Source organism: Cottoperca gobio, chromosome 20, assembly GCF_900634415.1.
Source record: "Cottoperca gobio chromosome 20, fCotGob3.1, whole genome shotgun sequence".
Taxonomy (NCBI): Eukaryota; Metazoa; Chordata; class Actinopteri; order Perciformes; family Bovichtidae; genus Cottoperca; species Cottoperca gobio.
Genome location: NC_041374.1, coordinates 12940304 through 12963955, shown reverse-complemented (window position 1 = coordinate 12963955; position 23652 = coordinate 12940304). Strand labels below are relative to the sequence as shown.

The 23652-nt window shown below is 41.9% G+C and overlaps 1 protein-coding gene across 8 annotated transcripts in view; it reads left to right on the top strand.

Annotated features, from left to right (window-relative positions):
- Positions 1–23652, top strand: part of ntng1a (netrin g1a) — a 92520-nt gene that overhangs the window by 45053 nt on the left and 23815 nt on the right. For all 8 annotated transcript variants that reach the window (XM_029458040.1, XM_029458034.1, XM_029458037.1 and 5 more), the window contains exons 3-4: positions 555–1198; positions 19659–19831. In XM_029458040.1, coding sequence (XP_029313900.1) covers positions 555–1198; positions 19659–19831 — 817 coding nt within the window. The remainder of the gene's footprint in view (positions 1–554; positions 1199–19658; positions 19832–23652) is intronic.

Sequence of the window (23652 nt, the reverse complement as noted above, 5' to 3'; positions counted from 1 at the left end):
GATACAAGAGCAACCAGAGATACTTGAAGAGCCAATGAGATCACTTGTCAAAGATATGACTGAAGAGAAACAGTTGTTGCCGCTCTTTTCAAATCTATTCATTTTATCAAATGAGTTTACTAATGAATGTGTTTTACTCTGGGCCACTTACAGTATGTCAGACCATTCTTGTGATGCCAACATTAGAGAGCAGGATAAAACAGACATCTTAATTTCAGGACTGGGAAAGATGTAACATTTGTAGTGACAAGATGTAACAATGCAACAGAGAGGAAGCAAATGTGTTTGTAATGACACGAGTTAACAGTGATATTGGCAGGCTCTTAAAAGATTTATGTGCAACATAAAGCTACATGGCTTTCAACTATTCATATGTGACTGCACAGTACGCCCAGCGGAGCCGACAAGATGCCCTCATTCTGACATTGAGTTCTCTTCATAGTCATGTCTGAAAATGACCTTATTTACTTATTTATCACCAAGACTAACAACCCTTCATTACTTTGTCTTCCTCTTTCTCTGTTTTGTTTTCTCTGCTCTCTCTGTCTATGTAGGAGAACCCCTACATGTGTAACAATGAATGTGACGCCAGCACAGAGGAACTCGCACACCCTCCGAAGCTCATGTTTGACATTGAGGGCCGTAACCCCACAACCTTCTGGCAGTCCACATCTTGGAAGAAGTACCCAAAGGCCCTACTGGTCAACATCACGCTATCTTGGAACAAGACCATCGAGCTGACCGATGACATCGTCCTCACCTTTGAGTCCGGCCGGCCCGAGCAAATGGTCCTAGAAAAGTCCCTGGATTATGGACGAAGCTGGCAGCCCTACCAGTTCTATGCCACTGACTGCCTGGACGCCTTCACCATGGAGCCCAAGACGGTGCAGGACCTGACTCAGCATACCCTGCTGGACATCATCTGCACTGAGGACTACTCACGAGGTTATGTGTGGAAGTATGACAAAACCGTGCGCTTTGAGATCAAGGATCGCTTTGCTCTCTTTGCTGGGCCCCGACTCCACAACATGGCTTCGCTTTATGGCCAACTGGACACTACCAAGAACCTGCGGGACTTCTTTACCATCACAGACCTGAGAATCCGCCTGCTCCGGCCTGCGACCGGAGCTACCATGGTGGACGAGGACAACCTGTCCAGATACTTCTATGCCATTTCTGACATCAAAGTCCAGGGCAGGTAAGACCTGAAGTCTTCTATACTCGCCATGTGCAAAGTGGGCAAAGTAGGCAATTGCCCCAGAGCCCCAGACACCTAAAGTTTTAGTAATTCCATTAATTCAAAATGTGTAATTTTCACCAATAAAACTAAAGCAGGATCTATAAAGAAAAGTCCTGCTCTGGGTGCCCTATCAAGTTAATCCAGCCACTAATTATCTGAAGGAACATGTTTTGGACAACCTCAGTGTTTTTCCTGTGGTTTTATTGCACAACTACCCAATAGTGAAGAAAAATGCGTTTACCATTACCATTCTTTCCAATTAGGCAGCGGATCCATAATGATGTGCAGAGTTCACCAGTTGTCAGCATGTCTTAATTAACCAAGATGCTTACGGCTTGCTGAAGCACTCTATTTTGGACGCCAAATTTACTCTGCTGTCTATTAGCCCGTGGAAGACATTTTAGCCGTCAGGTCACTGCACGTAGTAATTAGTGTTTGATTTACAGAATTCACAGAGGGTCATATAACATGAAAACAAGACGCCATTATACTGTTAGTGGAAGGGCCGACTAAAGCTTCCCCCGCTTCTTGACGCTACAACAAGAGTCACTGGGGCATAGACTTAAGTAGATCTGTTTTACACTGTGTGGTTTTTCAATTTAACAGATGTGAATATGGTTGTAGGGGTGAAGGAATGCAGATTTAATTACTCTTGTTTTGCTTTTCACACATGAGATTCTTACAGTACAGAAGTTCAGAGTGGCGGAACGTCACAACAATTCGAAGTTGGGAAGATGACCGGAAATAGAAATATAAGTCGTGTTCAGTGCTCAGTCACAGCAAACATCAGTTGCTCTAACCAATGTGATTGTGTGAAAGAAATTAATTAAAATGCTCTCAGCTGAGGGCAAGGATTAGCATCACACAATAATTTAAAGATCAACAATTATGTCATTCTCAGGCTGGCTCTAGTCCCACTGTAATAATGTTTGCTGCTACATTTTAGAACATTATTAACATTAATATTGTCAAACACCTTTAAGCTATTTAATTAATCTCTTATTTGTTGATTTCCTTAATATGCCATTAAATTGGAGTACAGCCATACTAGACATGGCTCTAACACACTGTAACTGGGCAGGTACCCTTGAGCACAAGGGACTATGATAATGAATGTCTCACTTAGAAATTGAATTTTTGACTTTTCTCATGATTGAGAAGGTCATTCAGCAAAAATAACTGGAGGGAATTTACTAACACAAAAGAGTTGGACGGGGCATCCATTCAACACTCGCTGGAAATGAAGGGAGCTGTCATAAGCGTAGATTATTTATTCTATCTGACTAATCATGACCAAACTCATGCATCCCTGTGGGGCTGTAGATTTGAGCAATGGCTGTGCGCCACCATCGGGCCACTGTCGCTTACCAGCCTGCTGCTCTGAGAGTGACGCTCGCCTGAGAAATGTTTTCCACTGTTTACCAAAGGTAACACACAGTTCAGCCATAATGAGACACACTCTACACAGAGAGGCTTCACTCTCCTTTTCCCCTCCCATGGCGAATCACTGCTCAGCCCCTTTCTCCATGCGTCGTATACGAGACATAAGCTCCTTAACCCCCGGAATACAGTTTTGTGAGACTCGACGGGAGCGATTTTGCAGGGGCAGTGAGCTTGAATCTGGCATATTTCAGTGTGCTGGACTCAGCTGCCATCCCCCTGGATCAGGAGTGAGAGGGGGTGTGGAGGGAAATACAGTAGGAGAGCTTGCAGATTTCCTGCCCTGGCCACAACAGTGTAAGAAACAAAGAAAGGAACCTAAGCTCTTTGGCAAAGTAGGTCATCCTAGAAGAGAAGAAGATAGGAAAGGAAGGGGAAAAGCACAACATTTTGCTCTTTGCATCTTTAACATGTAGCTCATGTTGTTACAGGGAAGCCAGAGGTGGCATGCATGGCCATTCTATTATCTCTGATTAAAAAGGAGCGCCGGACCAAAGGCACTGGGGAGAAGAAAAATCAATGTTAAGAATTTCAAATCAAACCAAGCGTGGAGCTGTGAGATGGACGTGAACAATGCATACTGCTCGCTGATTTAAATGAATTTGACACCCTCACTGTTTTATTGTGTAAGCAGGGCTAAAGGGGTGTGTGGAGATGGTAAGTGTGGAGAGTTGGGAGGATTTTCTAATTACACTGTATGAGTTTGGCATAATTGCTCAGCCTCTCTTTCTTACATGCTTTACAGTAACTGCAGCCTGCAATTTGCCTCCCCCCTCTTCCCTCGATCTCCCCCTCCTCTTCCTCTGTCCCGCCTGTGATCAATACATTGTAATTAAAGCTGGAGAAGATTCAGGCTACTGAAGGATCTCTTTCTGGCTCTCCGTTTCTCTCTTTCGGCCTCTGCCCCTCGCTCCCTGTTTCGCTCTATTTCTCCTGTGCAGAATAGACTTGTCTCTGAAGGGGCTCTGGGTCCCTGCCTTGAATTAAATACGAAGACCTTCCCCATTTTAAATCCTGTACCGCTACTCAAGAGATAAACACCAACTACGTTCCCGCAAAAAACACTACCCAACACAAACCAAGAACTGTAGGTGGCACTACTTTTATATCATGCCACAGTCATGGTTTGTAATTGCCAACATCTAAAATAACAATCTGTTTCGTAGGCCAGAGTTTTAAATAACCTCCCAAACTGGCAACAGACTTGTGCTACGAGTTCAAACCCGTTCCCCACTGTCAGTGCATAACAAATAATGTAAGCTCCATATCTTGAACTAAAGTCTCAGCTTGTTTCCACCCTGTTTGTAAGAAGATAGAGTAAGGAAAGTTTCTTTCCCCAATTTACCCTTGCCCCTTTGGGAGTTATGATTACATTTCCAAAACATACAGTATGTGCTGCGGGGCATTAGCACAGAAGGTCAACCTCAAGGGTTCACAGTCACTGTGACTGCAGGGTAGACAGGAAATTCACTTGAAGAGGCAAATTGGTCATTAGATGTGGTCTAGATTCCCAATGGCCTCTTGTTCAGTGTCTGTGAATCCCCACACTGACCATGTACCTCAACGTCTCAGGATACCCAATCTGCTTTTAATTGTCCTCGGGTCTGCTATGGTTGATTTCACTTGCAGTATAACTTTTGAAATGTAAAACTCTTGGAAAGATAATTTGAATGTTAAATAAAGGAAGGAGTGGGCTCAAATCGTAGCGTTTATATTTAGTCTCTACCCGCAGCAAAAGTGAATTCAAAGGCGAGCACTAACACATTTTCTTCTTACATTTTTCTTTTTATTAAATCATTGGCAACAGTCCACTACACACACAACATTTCCCCACTCTGAATCACTTGACAACACTTGCCAATGCTGGGAATTAGCGGATTTGCACTCAGCTGATATCGGTGGATATGTAGAGACCAATGTCACAGTTGTGGCTTGAGGCTTTCTTTCAAACAGGGCATTATGACCTCACTTTGTCAAGACAATCCTTTACTAAAGATTCAGCATATATTTTCTCCATGAAGCGTTTGCACCGCACTCAAATTCTCAAATTCCCCAAGAGATTGTTATATGTAACTGGATACATGGATAAGTTCTACAGTCTGGAAGATGGGTTTACAGTATGATGATCTCAAGGCTACATCAGTCACTACTATAACACTGTGAAACCTTTAGCGGTCAAGTTGCATTGTGGGTAATGTAGGTGCCAGGTTTTGACCAGGAAGAAGCTTAATCAAATTTGCTACTTTTTCTTTTCTTTTTTTAAGCTTATATTGATTTTTAACAAGCAAAAGAAAGTGCTTGCATAATATGTGAAATCATTTGGAAATCACACAGAGGACAAAGTTTGGAGTTTTAAAACAATGTTTGGTTTGGCATAAATTCTCAAAACGTAATAAACAATATCTAAAAATATTTAGAAATATGTACTAAAAATTGTATTAAATCATCCGTAATAATCATGTTTGTATGCCCATTGCCACCGCCCACAGAATGTAAATATGTCATCATGCCTCCACACTTAAGTCATCGTTCACACTCAATATGTCTTTTTGCCACAAAATAATTGCACGTTTTGCAATAAGAGCACTTCACATCTGCAATAGTTTGTCAAGTGTTAAGCAGAATGCAGCACATAATTCTATCATTGGGAATTAATGATCATTATTTAAAGGAATAGTTGAAGACGTAGTGTTTATTCACTTACTTGCCGGGGGTTGGATGAGAAGATCGATACCACTCTCATCTGGCAGATGTATCAATCTTCTCATCTGAAAGCAAATAAGCATGTGATGTTAGTGGGTTGTAAACTTGTTCCAGTAATACCCAAAAGTGCGATAAACAAAATCTGTAATCCGAAGCATACACAAACATAACAAATGTAAAAGATTAGACTGTTCTTCTCTCTCATGGGTCAAACTATTGAGCATTCTAATTGGCATGTAGTTCAATGCATGTGTGCTTTGGCTACAGCTGTTTCAACTACAGATCAGCAATTTGGTGAGTGATGGCTCTATAGGATCTCCCCTAAGGGAGGAACAAACAAGAAGTCAATCTGCTTTTCTTCCCCTCTCCCTCTCCCTTCACAGTGCTTGGCTTGCTCTTAGGCCTGCCTGTAGTCGACAGATAATCTATTTGTGCTAATTTCATGTTTCTCCCTGCCCACTTCCCCCTTGAATAAGTCATTCCACTTGTCTACCCTCCTTAGTCTCTCTCTCTCTCTCTCTCTCTCTCTCTCTCTCTCTCTCTCTCTCTCTCTCTCTCTCTCTCTCTCTCTCTCTCTCTCTCTCTCTCTCTCTCTCTCTCTCTCTCTCTCTCTCTCTCTCTCTCTCTCTCTCTCTCTCTCTGCCACCATAAGCATCTATTTACCTTCTGCTGTGCTCTGCATTTCAGCCTTTTTTTTTTTTTTAATCAGCAGTCTGCATTAGTCATTGTGTGGGAGAATGCCACGTCGGTAGGACAGGCCGAGCCGAGAGGTCCAGATAACTTGGACCATCTGATAACTTCCACGCCTCATGTTGGTTTTATGGCTGTGGTTAAATGACCCACAGCCTTTAGTTAGTCAAATGTAAAGGAGGCTATAATGTCTAGAGTATGTCTCTCTCATATTTACTGTAGAATGATGGGAATGGAAGTGGAGCATCTATGGATGACTCATGGTTGCCACTTGCCATGGGGCCAGAAATGTAAATTGGTTGTAATCATATACCCAATTCATTCTGCCGCCAATTATCAATCTTCCACTGTGTTGTCCACACTGCCACTTATTCAATACACTGTTTAGGCTCATGCAAAGACAACATTACCGTTATTAGACCATTACGACCCCGTCCCAAACCACTGTGCTTACAGTTTTGTGCTGTAAAGTAAGCTTTAATTTCTTTAGATACATTTAGACATTTAGACAGTTTAGTCCAGTGGTTCCCAATCAAGGTGTCCAAAGGGTTACAAGATAAATATGGGAGGTTGTGAGTAAAGTAACTAGCCATAGCTGCCAGATGAATGTAGTGAAATACTTCCCTTAGAAAAGAAGAATAAAAGTTTCAATGGAAATAATCAAGTAAGTAAAAGTAGCTCAAACTTTTACTTTTCTAAATGTACGTTGTTACTTTCCACCACTGCTTTTAAGCACTACTCAAACATTTTGACAATTGCTTTATCCTGTATTGCAGTGATATTCATTAACTGTGGAATTAGATAACAAACAGACATTTTATAAATGTAGTAGCTCCGTGGCCTCAGTCTATCCTCTGACCCGTGCTTGCCCTCTCTCCTGCCTTCTCTTGTTTATCCTCTCACTTCAAAGTGTGCAGAGAAATGTGCCTTTTATGTATTTCTGCTGTGTGTTGAGTCGAGTCAGTTTGAAGCTGTGAGCTCCCTTCCCACACTTGTGGGTCCACTGGGAGAGGAAGCGTAGGATGGTTTATTAACTGGTGACCTCTGAAATATCATCACTCCTCTCATTGAAGGTTTGTGTTTACCTCTCCAGATGTTGTATCTCAGCTTTGACTGGATTTACTTGAAACTATTATCCTGAATCGACATCTGACACCGTGGTTGATGTCATTGGGCGGACACTGGCTCTTCTTTTGACCTGTTATGGACCTTCGTTTATCTCAGCGGGATACTTAATCTCACTTTATCTTGCATCTGTGTTCCTTGTTACTGACAAAGCTCAATCAGTCCCGGCTTTAGACGATACTAAACAGCCCCAGCTGCCTCTTTATTTCCTTTGTCTCTTCCTCCCGTATTCCATCAACACATACATCGCTTGTCACTCCTGACTTCCGTCCAGGCATTTTTCCACTTCTTTACCTTTGATCCTCCTCCCCCGGTTTGTCTCTCGCTGGCACCTTACCAGCCTGAGTCTGCCAGGTTGAGGAGCTCAAAAGAAATCTTGTTATCAGTTGGGGAAGAAACTTTTTACTCATCCGTTTCCTATGCTCTGTGAGTGCCTACTTCGTAAGGCTTTGAAAAGTATGCATTCGTGTTCGGACAACACTTTTTTGAGACCAAACTCCAGCTGCAGAGACGCAGGGGCTGGCTGGCAAAGAGAAAAATCTCTGCCTAAAAATAAATCCTAATATGATGTATTAGTTTCATTTGTGTTTTCACCCGTCCCAACGCCTGCAGTCTCCTTATGGTCCTCATGCAGCTCCTGCTTTGGCTTCTTGCTTTGTGAAAAGGTTTGTTAATGTAGATAATGAGAACAATAATGTTGCCTTTGTTTCCTGTGGTTTACTTGGCTTGAGTATTTACCGTTCAAAATCATTTACTCCGCATCTAGAGGCAGCTGTAGTGGGTGTGTTTGTGTGTGAGGCGGAATAAATATAGAAGCTGCCCCCCCTGTCCAATTAATTGGATATTTCCAGCTGCAAAACCTCCCCAAGCAGTACACGTGTGAACCGTGAAGGTAACAAAGAAAGAATATGCGGAGAGGGCGGATTTGAAAATGCGATAGGCGGAGGCAGAATATGAAGTGGCACCAGCAGAGCGTAGTGCACCACATCTAGAGGCCACAGCTGCCTGTGCACAGTCATCTGCATACGGCTGCTGGCAATATCAGACCATCGCCGCCACGTCTGTGTCCTTCATGGCAATGGACAGAAATGGGTCATATTCCTAGATGGTGGGACAAAGATATTCTGTGTGATGATGTTTATCCTATCAATCCAGCCATGGGTCAGATGCTTCATTAGCTGTTATTACAGTAGCCATAGTGTTAGCCGTGCCACCAGCTTGGCTTTATGTCGCTCCACCACTTTGGTCACCTTTTCATGAAATCTGGTGCAGATATCAATGGTGTCTAGACTTTGGTGACTTTTACTGTAGAGCCAGGATGAGGTTGGCAGCTATTGGATGGATGTTTGGCATGTAGGCGACCGGCCAAAGCTACACCATTATCTCGTGCACTTGTTGTTGTAAGACAGACATTAAAAATGCAGCTTAGGAAGTGAATAAAATGAATCAGGCAAGTTAAAATAGTCATTTCTTCGCTGAGATAGTACCGCCACACATAGTCTCACAGAAAAACAATCAAATCAGGCACTTTTGTCGAATTTAGTTGAAAATCAATGTGTTGCTTCTAACTGTAATTCTTTTCATTTGAAGAATTTCTAGTCAAAACTCACATGAGGTTCAGACTCATTATTAAAAGACACACAGGCATTAAAGAGATACAAACTCCACAGAGCACATGCATACGCTGGGTGCGTGTGATGTAGAGCTGTATAACCTCCAGGAAGTTAGAGGCTGGGATTCATTTATATCTCTCAGTTGAAAACTGTCCTATCGATAACATTCAGACTCAGTACAATGTGGATAGGGAAGTGAAGCCATGAAAAAAACCTGTATCCAAGACTCCCTGTTCATAAAATGAGTTCTCTGTGAAGGAAAACAAGTTGCAGTTATGAAAAGAAATAAATCACTTGTTTGAATATTGGATGTGTTTTGTTTTAGCAAACAAAAACTTTATTTTCATTGTTCAAGGGCATCTGTCTAGTAGCATATTTTATTGATCCTGTGTGTCTTTAGAAAGTGAATATAAGTGAGTGCTAAGGTGGACTTTTAAGTCCTAAAGCTATTTCCTTGTGTAAACTATCTTTTTCCATGCAGGGATCCTTCCAGCCTCCTTTTAGAACCTCTTCTGTCTTCACTACCACTCTCACATACCAATGGCCGGATGAAAGAAGGATGGATTTTGACTGCTTATTTTCTGTTTGCTGAGTTGCCCCTTTCCAAAGACAATCCAGCTTAAACCTATTGTACTGTACTTTCATAAGGCCCATGATATTTCATGTTTTAATATTCATAAACACAGCAGGGTGTTTGCTTTCAGCTGTTCCCTGTCTGAATGAAGTTGCTGCATGCATTAATAAAAGAGGCTCCCTATAGAAACCTATAGGCGTAGTTTGTGTGATGTAAGGCACCCAGGTGGAAGTGGCACTATTTGTATTTGAGATCAATCATAAAAAAAAAAAAAAATTGTTTCTAATATTTGCACTTTTCTTAGAAATAAGATTGTAGCTTAATTAAATATAACCTGTAGACTTTTCTTATAAGCAAACAAAGTCATTTTTATATTCAGTGTTTCTCACAAAAACACGTTGATACTTTAATATTTTAAATTGTGATTTTTTTCTGCGTTTGCTCGCCGGCAGCAACTATTGTTCAGCAGAATAGCGTGAAACCGTTTATCTTAACAAACTAAAGGTGAAACCCACTCATCAGAACACAGAATCGACAAAAAAGGATGTGTCCAAATATTTAAAAATCTAATTTTTTTTATATTCACTTGCGGTGCCTTCACTTCGCACTAAAAAACAACTGATGTAGTAATTTCACAGTGACAACCAACATGAAAAACAAATCCTGGCTACAGTGTAAATGCTTCAGAACAGCTCGGTTTTGAGATAAAATCAGATACACTGAGAGCTTTATGTTCAAATTGAATCCAGTGCTGAGCCGCCATGTCACTGACATTGAACCCACAGAAGGTGTACAAGCCAATCCCTTACTGTTTATCACAGGCCAGAGGAATCGACCAAGTTTAGAGATATGAGAAGCAAAGCTACAAGTGACATGAAGATGTTATCGGCGGAGCAGAGGACTGGAGGCGCGCCGCCTCAACAAATCCCTTTCCCTTTCTCAGGGATGAAACAACATTCATTTTTCACTTCAGAAGCCAAAGTTTACTCTTCAACTTGATACACTTGTTTTCTTATGGAGTGCTACATTGCTGATAATGCAACTATTTCTGATTTCTCTCCCAATGGGTTTAACACGGGGGGCGGCAGCAGCTCCGTCCGCGGGGACTTGGCTTGGGAGCCGGGGGGCTGCCATTTCAAGTCCCTGCATGGACCAAATACAGAGTGTGGACTGTTAGCTGGAGAGAGGCCACCTCGGCTGTGCCTCCTGCCTTAAGCAAGGCACCAAACCCCTAACTGCTTGGGAAGCTGTGCTGCAGCAGCAAATCATTTCTCCACAGTGGTGTGTGTGTGTGTGTGTGTGTGTGTGTGTGTGTGTGTGTGTGTGTGTGTGTGTGTGTGTGTGTTTATCAAAAACAAATAACAACAGAGTTCTTATCACTATAAATAACCAGCACAGACAACAGATTGGAATTATGTCATAGACTGGAAGACTGCACTGCTGAGGTACCCCGCATGACGACTCACGCTTCACATATGGAATGTGGTGTTATCGTGTGTGTGTGCGTGTCCTCCAGGCAATATCATCCCATATTTGTTCCATAAATCCAAATCTGGTTCAGCAAGAATTCAATCTAAAATCCACACACACACACACACACACACACACACACACACACACACACACACACACACACACACACACACACACACACACACAAAGATAATGCAGGAGGCATGATCCATATATTAATACTCGCATACAAACCAAATGATTTGTTGCTAACTGTTTACATTAGAGATACATTAAAATCCTGACACCCTCGATGGTGTACAATGAGCCATTTTCCGATCTGATTTCTCATAAAGCGTTTTTATCTCCAAGTTAGGGTAGCCATTTTTTTCTCCATTGTGCCAGAAAGGGGTCTGGGAAGCCATATCAGAGGCTTTATCTCTTCTTCACTGTCGACAGAGCACATTCAACATTCATGTGGTGACCCATTTCATTAATGGAGAGGCCTTTTTCGACGTGTCTTCCTCCCGTCTTTGTCAGATACAGCCGCCTTCGTAATGGGCCCTCCTGTCAGGGTTTCATGACTAATCCCCTCATTGACCTCTCCTTCACTTGCAGCCTCCACCACCACACTGATGATTTGGTAATTGGTAGAGAGTGGAGGAGATGTTGGCAACACTTGCATTGTCAATGCCATGTGGAGAAACGTACAGTAAAACATCTTTGAACATGGCTCTATATATAAGGTATCATGTATTGTAAGCGTGGGACTGTTACGTCATTGGAAAGTTTAGATTTGAAAAGGAGGAGGAGACTAAAGCACCGAGTTTAAAGGAGAGCGAACATTGGACCTTCAAACACCACTCACAAGTTCCCCCAAAAAGGAACAAAATATATCTGGTATAATACACATACACATGTACTAACCGTAGCGTATTTGCCATAAGGACTTTCCCTTGTTCTCACCATATCATTTTTACCATATCTCCAATCCAGGGTTTTTCAGAATCGTCCAATATTAACGTTCTTGTCTGGTAATGGAATTGCCTGTTTAGAACAATAGTAGTAGATTAAAAATACTGTGTAGAGGTCAAACAATTCTTCAATATATTATCTCATAACAGTACTTGTGTCTCAAACTTAATGTGATAATGACTTATTAATGTGATAATAGCATATGTGCGACCTGACAAATCAAGTGCTAATGAACTAAACATTCCAGGGTACCTGAAGGGCTCCCCTTGACTCAAGTGAAAGAAAGTATTGATGAGTTGCAAGTACATAATCAAAAATGCCAAAAAGAGTTGGCCACCCTTCCGTCAGTAAGACTTCCTACTGAGCGAGCCATATCGGCATGGGTGACATTAGAAGAGAGCTGCGTCAGTGAAGAAAACACCATATGGCCGTATTCCCCCATCATAAGCTGAAGCAGATATATCTAACAGAGGGAGAAGTGTTGACAGCGTCATCATACAGTTCCTGTTTGTCTAATTCACCTTGTGTTCACACAAATACGCACACACAGTGACAGCACCGATGTGTTGAGATCCCAAACCTCCCCAAGCGAGATATTTGATTCTGATCTGAAGACGACAGGGAGTGATGAATAAAAAGTGCTTGATAATGGGATCATTGAGTCATGAAAAGCGATTCTGAGCAACTTATCTTTTGGGGAGGCCAATGAATGCGGATGCTCATTATGTATGGCCATCCGACGGTGCTTTAGCCTTCAAGCAGAACAGGAGCATACAATAGAGCTGCACCTGACAAAAGACGGGAAGAATAACAATCGAACAAAGAAAAAGTGCCGTACTGAAATTTCCCGACGTTTCCTCTTTTAGCAAAGTAATGTAACTTACTGGAGCATGACGTCTCAGGGGCGATGGCAGGTGACGATTGAGATGATGGTGATTATGATGCTAGATGATGTTTATTGGAGGTCTGGGAAAGTTCAATAGGTATGATTTACTAAGCTGTCCACAATTTATCACCAGAGCTGCAGATATTAATGGCGCTGCTAGTTTTGCAGCGATTATTAACTGACATTGCTGTACAGCAGCTGAGTTCATCGGAATGCACTGACCCTCTTTTTCTCTTTGTGTCATCACTGACCCGTTTGGAAAAGCTTTTTTCTTGATTATTAAATACTCAGTCACATCACTGGTCTCTCTGAAAGAGAAATGTCTGGATGTGTCACAGCATAAACACATCCCCCCCTAAATCTGCACACAAACACACATGGATTATGATCTTCCATATAGAAATAAAGAAATCAGCACTTGAAAACTAGATGGTGCATTTACAGGGGTGTATCTTTAAATGTAACAGATTGCAATAATAAAAAGGCCACGTTCTTTACTACAAATGCATCGCTGGCCTCTTGGCTTCTGTTGTGGTTTGTGGCGCTGAACGGACAGCTCCTGTAAAGTGAACTACATATGCATCTTCTACTTTGCTACAGCAGTGTGTGTTTCTGTCATTTCCTTGTAATGTGGCTGCTGCTGAAATGTTGAACGTCCAGTTTCTCTGGTACGAAAACACATTTCCCCCGCTGTAGCGGTCAATCTGCAACAATAAATCCGTTTCAGATACTATTTGTATAAATTTGAATATTTTTCTCCCATATTTTGCAATACCCTCAGTTATTACATCAACCCGAACAAGCAATCATGAATACTGCCGCTCGTTCTGACTCATTAGAGCCTAAAAAATGTCCACAAATCCTAAGCTGAAATGCTCTTATGAAGGTCACAAATACAAAATATATGTCCCAGATGTAAACCCACAACCCAGTTATTCTCTCTCTAAATCTTCATCTCGCCTCTCTCACACACACACACACACACACACACACACACACACACACACACACACACACACACACACACACACACCTGCACGCACCTCTTCAAGCAATTCCTCATGCCGTTCTCATTAATCACCGGCAGCCATTCAGCTTCACATTTAATTTAGTGGAAACGTTGCCCCCTCTGGTCGATCAGGGGCGCTTGTTTTCAACACAATAGTGAACACTGAACACCAGAGCTATAAAGAGATGCTAAGAGTTAGCTTCTCTGCTAGTTGGGAAACTGCCAAGAGTTTCAGTAATTACACCTGCTCTCTGGGTGCCACCCTGGTTTCAGATTCTGGCCCCTGGTGTGCGTAGCCTCGGGAAGTGTCTGCTCCAGACATCGGGATTATGTAACAAGGAAGAGTGTTGTCAAAGTGTAATGGCTGGTGACATTAGCAAGAGGCAACAGATAACATAATACAATTAAGAAGTAGAGGCTTTTATTATTTTCCACTGCTCTTCCCTCAGATTGCTTGTCAGTCAAATAGTGACACCAGAATCTAATGAGTTTTTCTTGTTTTATTCCTCACACATTTAAAACACAACCTGATTAGAAATTGTTAAATAAATATGATACTGAGTACAACATGTATACTGCAAAAGTGTGAGATGATTAATGAGAACAGTGTGTGGCTGTGGAGGAATGAATTTATGCTGCTACATTACGCTCTCTCTCTTTCTGTCTACACATACACACTCTGTCACACACACAGAGGTCAAATACAATGTAACCTCTCGCAGTCTGCGGACTAGCTACCGACCCAAACGGATCAATGCTGCAGGATCTTTGGGGAGTTACTTCCTTTCAGAGCTGCAGTCAGTGATGTCGCTTATGAAATGACAAGATCGCTTAATATCTCTTCTCCACCTGGCCTCGCCTTGAATCTGTGCGGCACTCTCCTCCCAGTGATGGAGCTCTCTCCCTCCTCTGCACTGTATTTTCTGTCGCTGGGTCCACAACCAATAGTCTTTAGCAGAGAGCAGTATCAGTGACGCCCAGCATGTCGATTGTATTGAACTGACTTGGCATGTCACAAGCAGTAAAGACCTCCTGATTGACTCCTGCTTGGATAGCATGTCTAACTGCATACATTAGTAATGTTGAGGATTCGATAGATTGGTGGCCCGGACGGATTGATACAGGCAGGCAGGACATTTATCTCAGAGCAGGAAACCGGAGACAAAGTAAACTTTCAGTACAAGCATCACAAAATATATTCTTCTGTTGCCTTGGCTGCTTATAAATAGTTCATATTTTAATACCATTTTAGTTTTATATAATTAATTTTTATAACAGAAAATTGAACCCATCATCAGCTCACCAAGATGATCATTAAAAATGATTTAAAGTGCTGCAACTTTTAATCTAACTGCCATAGTTCAGCTGGGTCACTATTCTGTGTGACACTTCAGAACTTAATTGGCTACTTAAGCACATCACTTTTTTACACAACCAATATGTGCTGTTATTATCAGCAACTAAACAGTTTTGACTTCTGACTCATTCCCCTGCGTGAAGTCATTTGTTCGTGTATATTGCATCAATAGAAACAATAATGAAAACTGTGCGCCTGACAAAAAATATGATTTATAAAAACATGTACGTACTTTCTGTCATCAGTTCCAGCTGTTACAAGCAGCCCGACCAGACCAAAATGTGCAAGTAAAAGATGAGAGATATGACTATGTTTATTTGCCCACACAGGTAATGAATGTACAAACTGTACAGTGTGTTACACAGAACTAGACACACTGACTGTGTGTGTATTACAGAACTCATCAGAAACTCTTGTTATTTGTGTTATTTCACTGCAGTTTCTCCTCTTCCTCTAGTCTGTAGATTTATGAAACAGATGTGCACATCTCGATGGGAGTTATGCAGCAATATCTGTAATGTTAGATCGGTTAAACCACATATGTATGAAGTAAATATGCCTATAATGTATCCTTATACAGAGGCTCTGTAAATGCTTTTTATTTTCCATGGCAACAAATGAAACCAAATATTGACATTTAAGAGAAAAGGGATTCAGAGAATGCGCCATGATCTTTTTCACAACCTCCATTTTTCTCAAACTGCCTACTTCCTGAGGTCCATCCCAGGAGACCTCGTGCTGATATCTCACTCCTTCCTTTTCCCACAATGCACTGCAGGCCGGGGGAAAGAGGTAGAGGAGGCAATTAGCAAGTAACACGTTAGCAGACAGGCTGTTCTGTTTTAAGCCAATACAGACATCAGCTGCAAGCTACATGTCAATGAGTAACAGCTATACCACTGCAGAGGTGTGTGTGTGTGTGTGTGTGTGTGTGTGTGTGTGTGTGTGTGTGTGTGTGTGTGTGTGTGTGTGTGTGTGTGTGTGTGCCTGTTTGTGTGTGCGTGTGCCTGTTTGTGTGTGTGTGTGTGCCTGTTTGTGTGTGTGCATGTGTGTTTCTGTTGAGATCAGGTGGGAAAAATATATTGTACAGTAAATTTCATTCTGTGTGTGTTGTGTTGATCCTTTTTACCAACAACATATCACCTATGCACACACACCTTAAGGCCTTTTTAACAGCCACTCCTGTGTTTTATTTCATTTTCATCACATATAATAAGCCCCAACACACACACACATATACTGCCGTCCCTCACAACCCCCCGTGTGTTGTCACTTATTTACAACACACACTGAATGCAGACACAAGCTTTAAAAAAGTGTTCATTAGCGGTGTTTGACCCATTTGGCTCGCGTATAAAAACACCTGGGCGTTAGATTGAAATTTAATTGCTTCACTTAGTTAACCCACTTAAGGACCATGTTGAGTTTAGTCTGCTCAATTTGTCGGGATCAGCAGCTTTGTGCGTCGGGGATGTTGTAGGCTTGGATTATGGATAATTACTATCAATTAGTGGCTGATACTTTTGGCTTTGAAGCTGCAACGAGCAAAATGGAGCAATGTCGAGGAAGGAACTTGGCTGAATGAAATGATGTAGATAATGGCCGAAGTGATGAAAAAGAAAAGGGGCATTTTATTTGGAGAACCAGGGCATTGTTTTGCTCTGTTTTTGTTTGTTGTTGCTGCCATCATCAGTGGGAAGGCGCAATATGTCGTCCGCACCCATGGTGTCAATCAGAATCCCATTACTGCAGAGGTCATAGACACACTGATCCTGCTAAGCTAAGTCTCAACGGGCTGCTCTGCTCGCATTTCCACCAGGATAAAGAAAATAATAAATTTGCGCCAAGCTATATCTCCTGTCTCCCACATTTCAAGGAGAACTTTAAACTTTTGTCAGATTCTAGAATATATTTGTTGCTTTCTCTCAGACAAAATGGAATCATAACTTCAGTCGAGGTTTTTGCCAGTCTAGCAATTTGAGCTCATAGCCTCATGGGTAATTTTATGAATACATATCAGGACCTTTAGCTCACAGGCGGTGGCTGGCACACTCAATAATGCCTCAAGCTAAATCACTTTGAGAGCACCACACAATAACAAAGATGCCTTAGCCCCATGAATATTTATTAATGGGAGTTAAAAAATGACAGACTAATAGGTGGATGGAGAAGAGAGATATGAAGAGAATGATACAAAGACTGATGGAAAGTCAGAAGGAGACAACCCACAGTGCTTTCAAAGTGAAACGGACCTAATAGAAAATAAAGACACAGCACATACGGATGGGGAACCCTGGAGGAAATGTACTATTAAAATTCTGTTAAATACACGTTTACTTGGCTCCTTCTCTGAAGCTGTTGTTGCCGGCGCAGCGGTGAGGGAGCCTCCCCTGGTATCCACATTCAGCAGCCTGCTGATTGGCAGCACGACAGCGCTGGTGGGTATGAGACCCTAAGGGCCTCACTGGCGGTCGCCATCATTATGCCGACGGCGCTATCATTTCTGGACGCTGATTAAAATGTTGCCGATGTTAAAAGAAGCTGAAGGTTAAACCACAAAGGGCCATGTGAAGTCGTTTCACACCTCATCCTCTACCCGCCACTCTCTCTCTCTCACACACACACACATACTAACAAGGCAGCGTTTATATCGGAGAAGGAAAGACGCGTTGTTCTCAGGTTGTGTTGGGCTAGAAGGCAGAATCACTCCTGCAGCTGAGTGTCAGCCCTATTACTGTTAACAACCTGGAGATGACATGAGCAGCATGAGATATGAAATGCTGATTAAAAATGTATCCGCCGTGATGAAATAACAGGTGTAGCGTACTTACTTTTGCAAACCTTATATTTCATGAGCTACTTATTCCAAATGCTGCATGCCCCAAATCAGAACTAATGCACTGATATGCTTAAAATATGATATAATATGCATGAAATGTCTGACTGGGAGATTGTGACTAGTGAAATGGATGTAACTCTGCTCTTAACTGCAAAAAACACACAGTGCACTCCTGATCATAAAGTGATGTTAAAGAGGTGTTTCTTTTTCACTTCGTCGTCCTGGAACAGGATCTGAAGAGGAACCGCTATCTGACTGCATCCCGGAGCGGCACACAGCCCTGGAATTTGTGTTGAATAGCAGATATGTTGAGGGTCAGGGCCAAGGAGTGTTGAGTGGTTTAAGTCTGTCCTTATCCTCCAAATTATTATATTTCTGAAAGGATAAAGCTAAGCTGTGGTGAAGCAGAATGTGCAGGGAGACAGAGGCCAGCTGTCTAACTAAAACATAACTGACACTCTGTGTGTCTCCTCAACACCTTTCCCTCCGTCACTCACGCTCTGCCTTAGGAACCAATGGAAACAGTCCTTTCACCTGGCTCTCAGTTTAAAAACAATATATATATATATATATATATATATATATATATATATATATATATATATATACTGTATATTTAAATGGCTGAATGAAAGACTTTGTTTACCTCTTAGTATTTAATCCTAAAATAAACAAACAGTTTCATCATTTTAGGATGAGTCATGCTTGTTGGAATATAGAAAACAGAAACCTACTGTACTTACAATATTTAGAAATGTATATTTTTATATATATTTGGTCCTTGTAATTATATATTTTCTCTGATATTTCTAATGTTAAATAAACCATTTAAAAGAACTATGTTAAAATGCATTGACACAAAGCTTCATCACTACCTTTACCTAGAGGATTTTAAAGCACTCACTCACGTTGTTCTTGTTCGCAAAGTTCTTCAAAAAGGGGTCTAACAATTCCCCATATTCCTCAGAGTACGTTATGCTGCAGGAGGATCATAAATTAATTTAACAGATAGATATCCCCTCAATGCTCATCTAGCCACAGCAGAAAATGAATTTGCTGAGTTTATTGTTAAATGAAGGTTCTGGCGAGAAGGATGTGAGTGAGGATTTAGTGCACCTTAAGGGAGTCCCTCTTCCAAAGTGGAAATATGCTTCTGAGATCTCATCTCATATTAATTTGTCATAGCAAACGTAGCCGTGCTGTTGCTCCATGCCGCCCTCTGGCTAACTCTGAGCCATCCATCGTCTCGCAGAGCTACAAGCCTCAGTGCCTTCGTTCTCACTGTGCTTGTTCCACAATTTAACTTGGCTTGTTTTCCTCAGCCTCCCCTTGCACCTCTTTGTCCCTCTCTCCTCCTGATCATCCCTCGCCTATCGAGTACGACCTTACTTCAGTTATGCATCCTCCAGTGGGACAATTAAAACTGAGCTACCTTCCCGAGTGGAGGGGGGGCGGGAAAGAAAAGGGAGGAAATAATGATGCCAGATTTGTTCGTGAAACCGCTTGACTCCTTTGAAACGGCTCCTCTTGAAGTTGAAGAAGCAACTGTTGTAGACGTTGTGACTGTGTTCTAATGCCACCGCTAGTCAAGGACATGCTGCCCTTCAGCCGCATTGTCCAACTAAATAAAAGCTGTCTGTTGTTCACTCAGTGCCAGAAAAGTCACTCATGTTGACGTGGTTGTCCTCTTTCAACTCCACCCCGATCCCTCCCGCTCCTCCCCGCTCTCGACCACCCTTCTCCCTTTTTTGACAGGTGCAAGTGCAACCTTCACGCCAACAGCTGTGTGTTTGACAAAGAGAAGTTGGGCTGTGAGTGTGAACACAACACCACTGGGCCTGACTGTGGCCGCTGTAAGAAGAATTACCAGGGACGAGCCTGGAGTGCTGGTTCCTACCTGCCCATCCCCAAGGGCACAGCTAATACCTGTGAGTACACACACACACACACACACACACACACACACACACACACAGCACAGACATGTTGAGTAATTAAAAGAATAGTCACATGACACAGCATGTATAAATATAGGTGTAACAAGCGCTGGACAAAAGAAATGGAGAATTTCCTTGAACTTTGGAATCAAAATAACAAACAAACAAGTGATAAAAGCTGAATCCCAATTAGCGACACCCCGAGTGTCATCTATGAGAGTTCTGACAAATACCTCGTTAATAGCAAGATGTTAAGTTGTGAGGTTTCAAAGCAACGCGAAGCAATTAACAATGTTTCAATGAGATAAAAGGTGCGGGAGCAAAGACAGTGGGAAGACCAACGTTTCTGTATTTGGAAAGAACAGTAAGAACAGGATGTGGGATTTAGCCTCATAAAACAGATATTTTGACATTAAAATATTCTCAAGAGTAGCAGGAATTTGACCAACAATTTACTAAATTATGCTAAATATGACCAAACTGCATAAGAGAGCAGTGTTGGTCATACAGTAAGTTGATAGTGAAATCTCACACACACACAACAGTACAGTCACTAATTATATATATAGAAGGATTATTGCATCTGTGAGGCTCTGAGTCTCAGCAGATGCCCTCTGTCTGACTTCACTCTTCGTTACCGTCTTCCTATCTTTTACAAAACACCCACAACATCAAGTCAGGGCCTGAAAGACTGCACGCCCTCTCCTCCGCGTGTGCAGGGTCAGGGCTTCAGTTCACTTTAACTTTGAATTACAAGTTGGTTTCATCTGTCTTTAAGGGAAAGGGGGTCGGCAGATATGAAGTGGAAGAGTAAAGGAAGAGATCATTCAAAGGATCTAATGACCTCACATTTCTTTTGCTAAAAGAAAACCCACTGCTGATTTCACCATGGACTGTGCTTAATGTGCTGCTTTGTTGTTCACATTTCTGAAGATTGTTTCATCTTAAAATGTCTTGGGATGACAAAGTTTAGGGAAGGAATATGCATAAGTGTCTGCGTAATGCGTTTCTTTCACTCCTGCAAAAAAAACAAGACATGACTTAGAAACAAGTACCAGCAGCCACTTTGCCTAATGGCGACGACATCATGTGAGGAACTCTTCAGTATCTCTTTCTAAAGGCTGTGGTGGGAACCTTTGTTCATGTGGAACTATTAAAAACCCAATGAGACAGCCGGCTTCATGCAAGAACAACTCGTCTGAACACATTTGTTCTTGAGTGGCACAAACCACTGATAAATAGTGTTGAGTCCTGACACTACTGAGTTTCTTCACTTGTTGTCTGCTGGATTCTGATTTGAAGCTCTGCGGCGTGAAGTTCTTCTTTGTGAAACTTATGAAACTTGTCCACAAACAGAGAGGAACCCTCAAGGTTACTTTGAGTCCAAGCAGATTCTTGGCAGGATCGGAGGAAATCTGAAAACTCTTCTTCTTGTCAAGTCATGTTAACCACACCTAGAGGTGAGTTTATGCTAATGATCAGATCTCCCAGATGCGCACTGACTCGTGAACAATTGGCTTTCATCGAGTTAAAAACAAACAATTTAGGAATTTACAACCTTCTGCAGTAAAGAGAGAGTGCTGAATCTGACTCGTAGCAAAGTTCATGGAAACAAAGAAGCTTTAAAATAAATATATAAAAATAATTCTTGCATGAGGCCCTTCCTTTGTGAAGTTGTGGTCTACAGATAAACTTTCTTCGACTAGAGCAAAAAGAAAGCAAAGCTTTTAACTAAATTTGGCATATATTATAATCTCCATTTCCTCTTTTTTTCAAAGGTTCTCTATCTGACACGCACCCAAAGTCTTGCTGTTTATTATCCCCAACAGAAAAGCAAACAGCTGCTCCTTCCAGGTGAACAAAACAAGGACATTCTTTACCTCCAGAAGTTTAGTGGAGCTGAGCTACGACCCAAGTCCAGGTGTAGACTTTTCCAATGTTTCATAATGGCCACTAGGGGGCAGATAAGCGGTGAGTGAATGAATGAATCAACTAATTAATTGATGATGGACCTGCGAGTTAATATATCGTTCACGTTTAGCCTGCAAACAATCAACGTCATCTGGTTCTTGTTACCCTCTCCAGCTGCACCAGCAGGGAGAAGAGGAGCAGTGCTATAAGTTAAAGCCTTCATTTCAAAGCCCAACTTTTACCCCGCCCTCTCCCCTTATTGCATCCGCTGGTACTTCTGCCTTTCTCTGCGGTGCTGGAGAACTCTGGGCCACCGGCTGATGACTTATTCTCCCTCCCAGAGGATCCGTGTTATGAGATTTAGGGAGGGTTAGTGAAATGGCCATTCTCAGAGCCCAGATTGACAGCACATTATTAAAAAAAGGTGACACACACACACACACACACACACACACAGACACACACAGGTGCTCATCCAGACCTCCACATTTCAAACACACATTCATAACTACTACACAAGGACACACACACTCCCGTTGCCCGGCAAATGATGAAAAACAGTCTTAGTATTAAGTGCATTATTATACTTTGTCTTGGAGGGGAAAAAATCCATAATGTAATAACACAGTGAAAAATCTATAGAAATGCAAGGCTTTCCCTCCTGAATAGAAAAGAATCCACAAGGCTGACAGAAAAAAGCACCTTGTTCTGTTTTGTCATTTTCAAGCCAATTCAACTTCAATTCCAAAAGTCTCCTTCACTTTCAATGTTTTCCCCCAAACCCAGTGAGCATATGGCAGCTCTTCGGAGACAAATTTGTCAAAGATGAAAATTTAATTAAGATTTAATTTCTTTTTACTATGCCCATCAAGTCGTCTGATGCGATAAGGAGATCGATGAATCATCATCTGGAGGGGGTGTGGAGTGAGGGAAGGGGCGGGGGCTATATTTTGTCTTACAATGGCATGAAGAAGAAGAAGAAGATTTAAGAAGCGATGAAGAGAGAAAAGGATGGCGGCGATAGAAGGAGGGGAAGTGGGCATTACTCTCTGTCACAGCTAACTCAGCCTTCTGGGGTGGCTCTGTCTCTCTCACTTTTCCTCTCTCCATCTACGTCTCTCACCCCCCCCCCCCCGCCACCCCACCCGTCTCTCAGCCTCACTCGTTCTCGCTTTCTCCCTCTGTGGAGACAGAAGGAGAGGGATCAGTTTGAGAATTAACCATGGCAGTTCATTTCACTGTAGGGCTGAGGATACTGAGGGAGATAGAAGCCGGCAGTGGAGCGGGGCAGTAACGTGTGGCCTCTGAAAGGTTTATTTCAAATAGTAAAAATGTATCCTAAATGTGTTATCGAAGGAAACATCCTTTCATGCACTTTAAATTAGATTTGGAGGATTGGGCTTTTGTGCAACCTGTATGTGTCTGCATGCAGAGTGTCGTATGTTGAAAGAACAGATTAGTATATGTGCTGTCAGTAGCAACTCTGCTCAAAGTTAAGGTTTCAAATAGCTTCAACCCACAGCCTAACTGATGTTATTCAAATCTGTCATGTAGTTATTACATTTCCTGTAATTTAACAGATAATCAAACAAATAGGACTTTAAAAAGAAGGTCATTGGTAGAGCAGAACATTTTAAAACTGCTTTTAGAATTTTTTACAGATTGGAAATACTTAGTTGTTTTCTTACCCAGTATTAGAACAAGAGCAGCACACTGTCTGTACGTCTAATATTAAGCTACAACAATGTGACAGTTATCTAACAGGGAAAATGCTAACTTGGATCTGTCCGAGGGTAAAAATAATCTTTATAGTGCACTGATTTACACCTTATTTCTTGTTTGTGTTGAAAGGACATGTTTTGTAATAGTAAGGGGGATTATGTGCTGTACTAGTGTGTGTG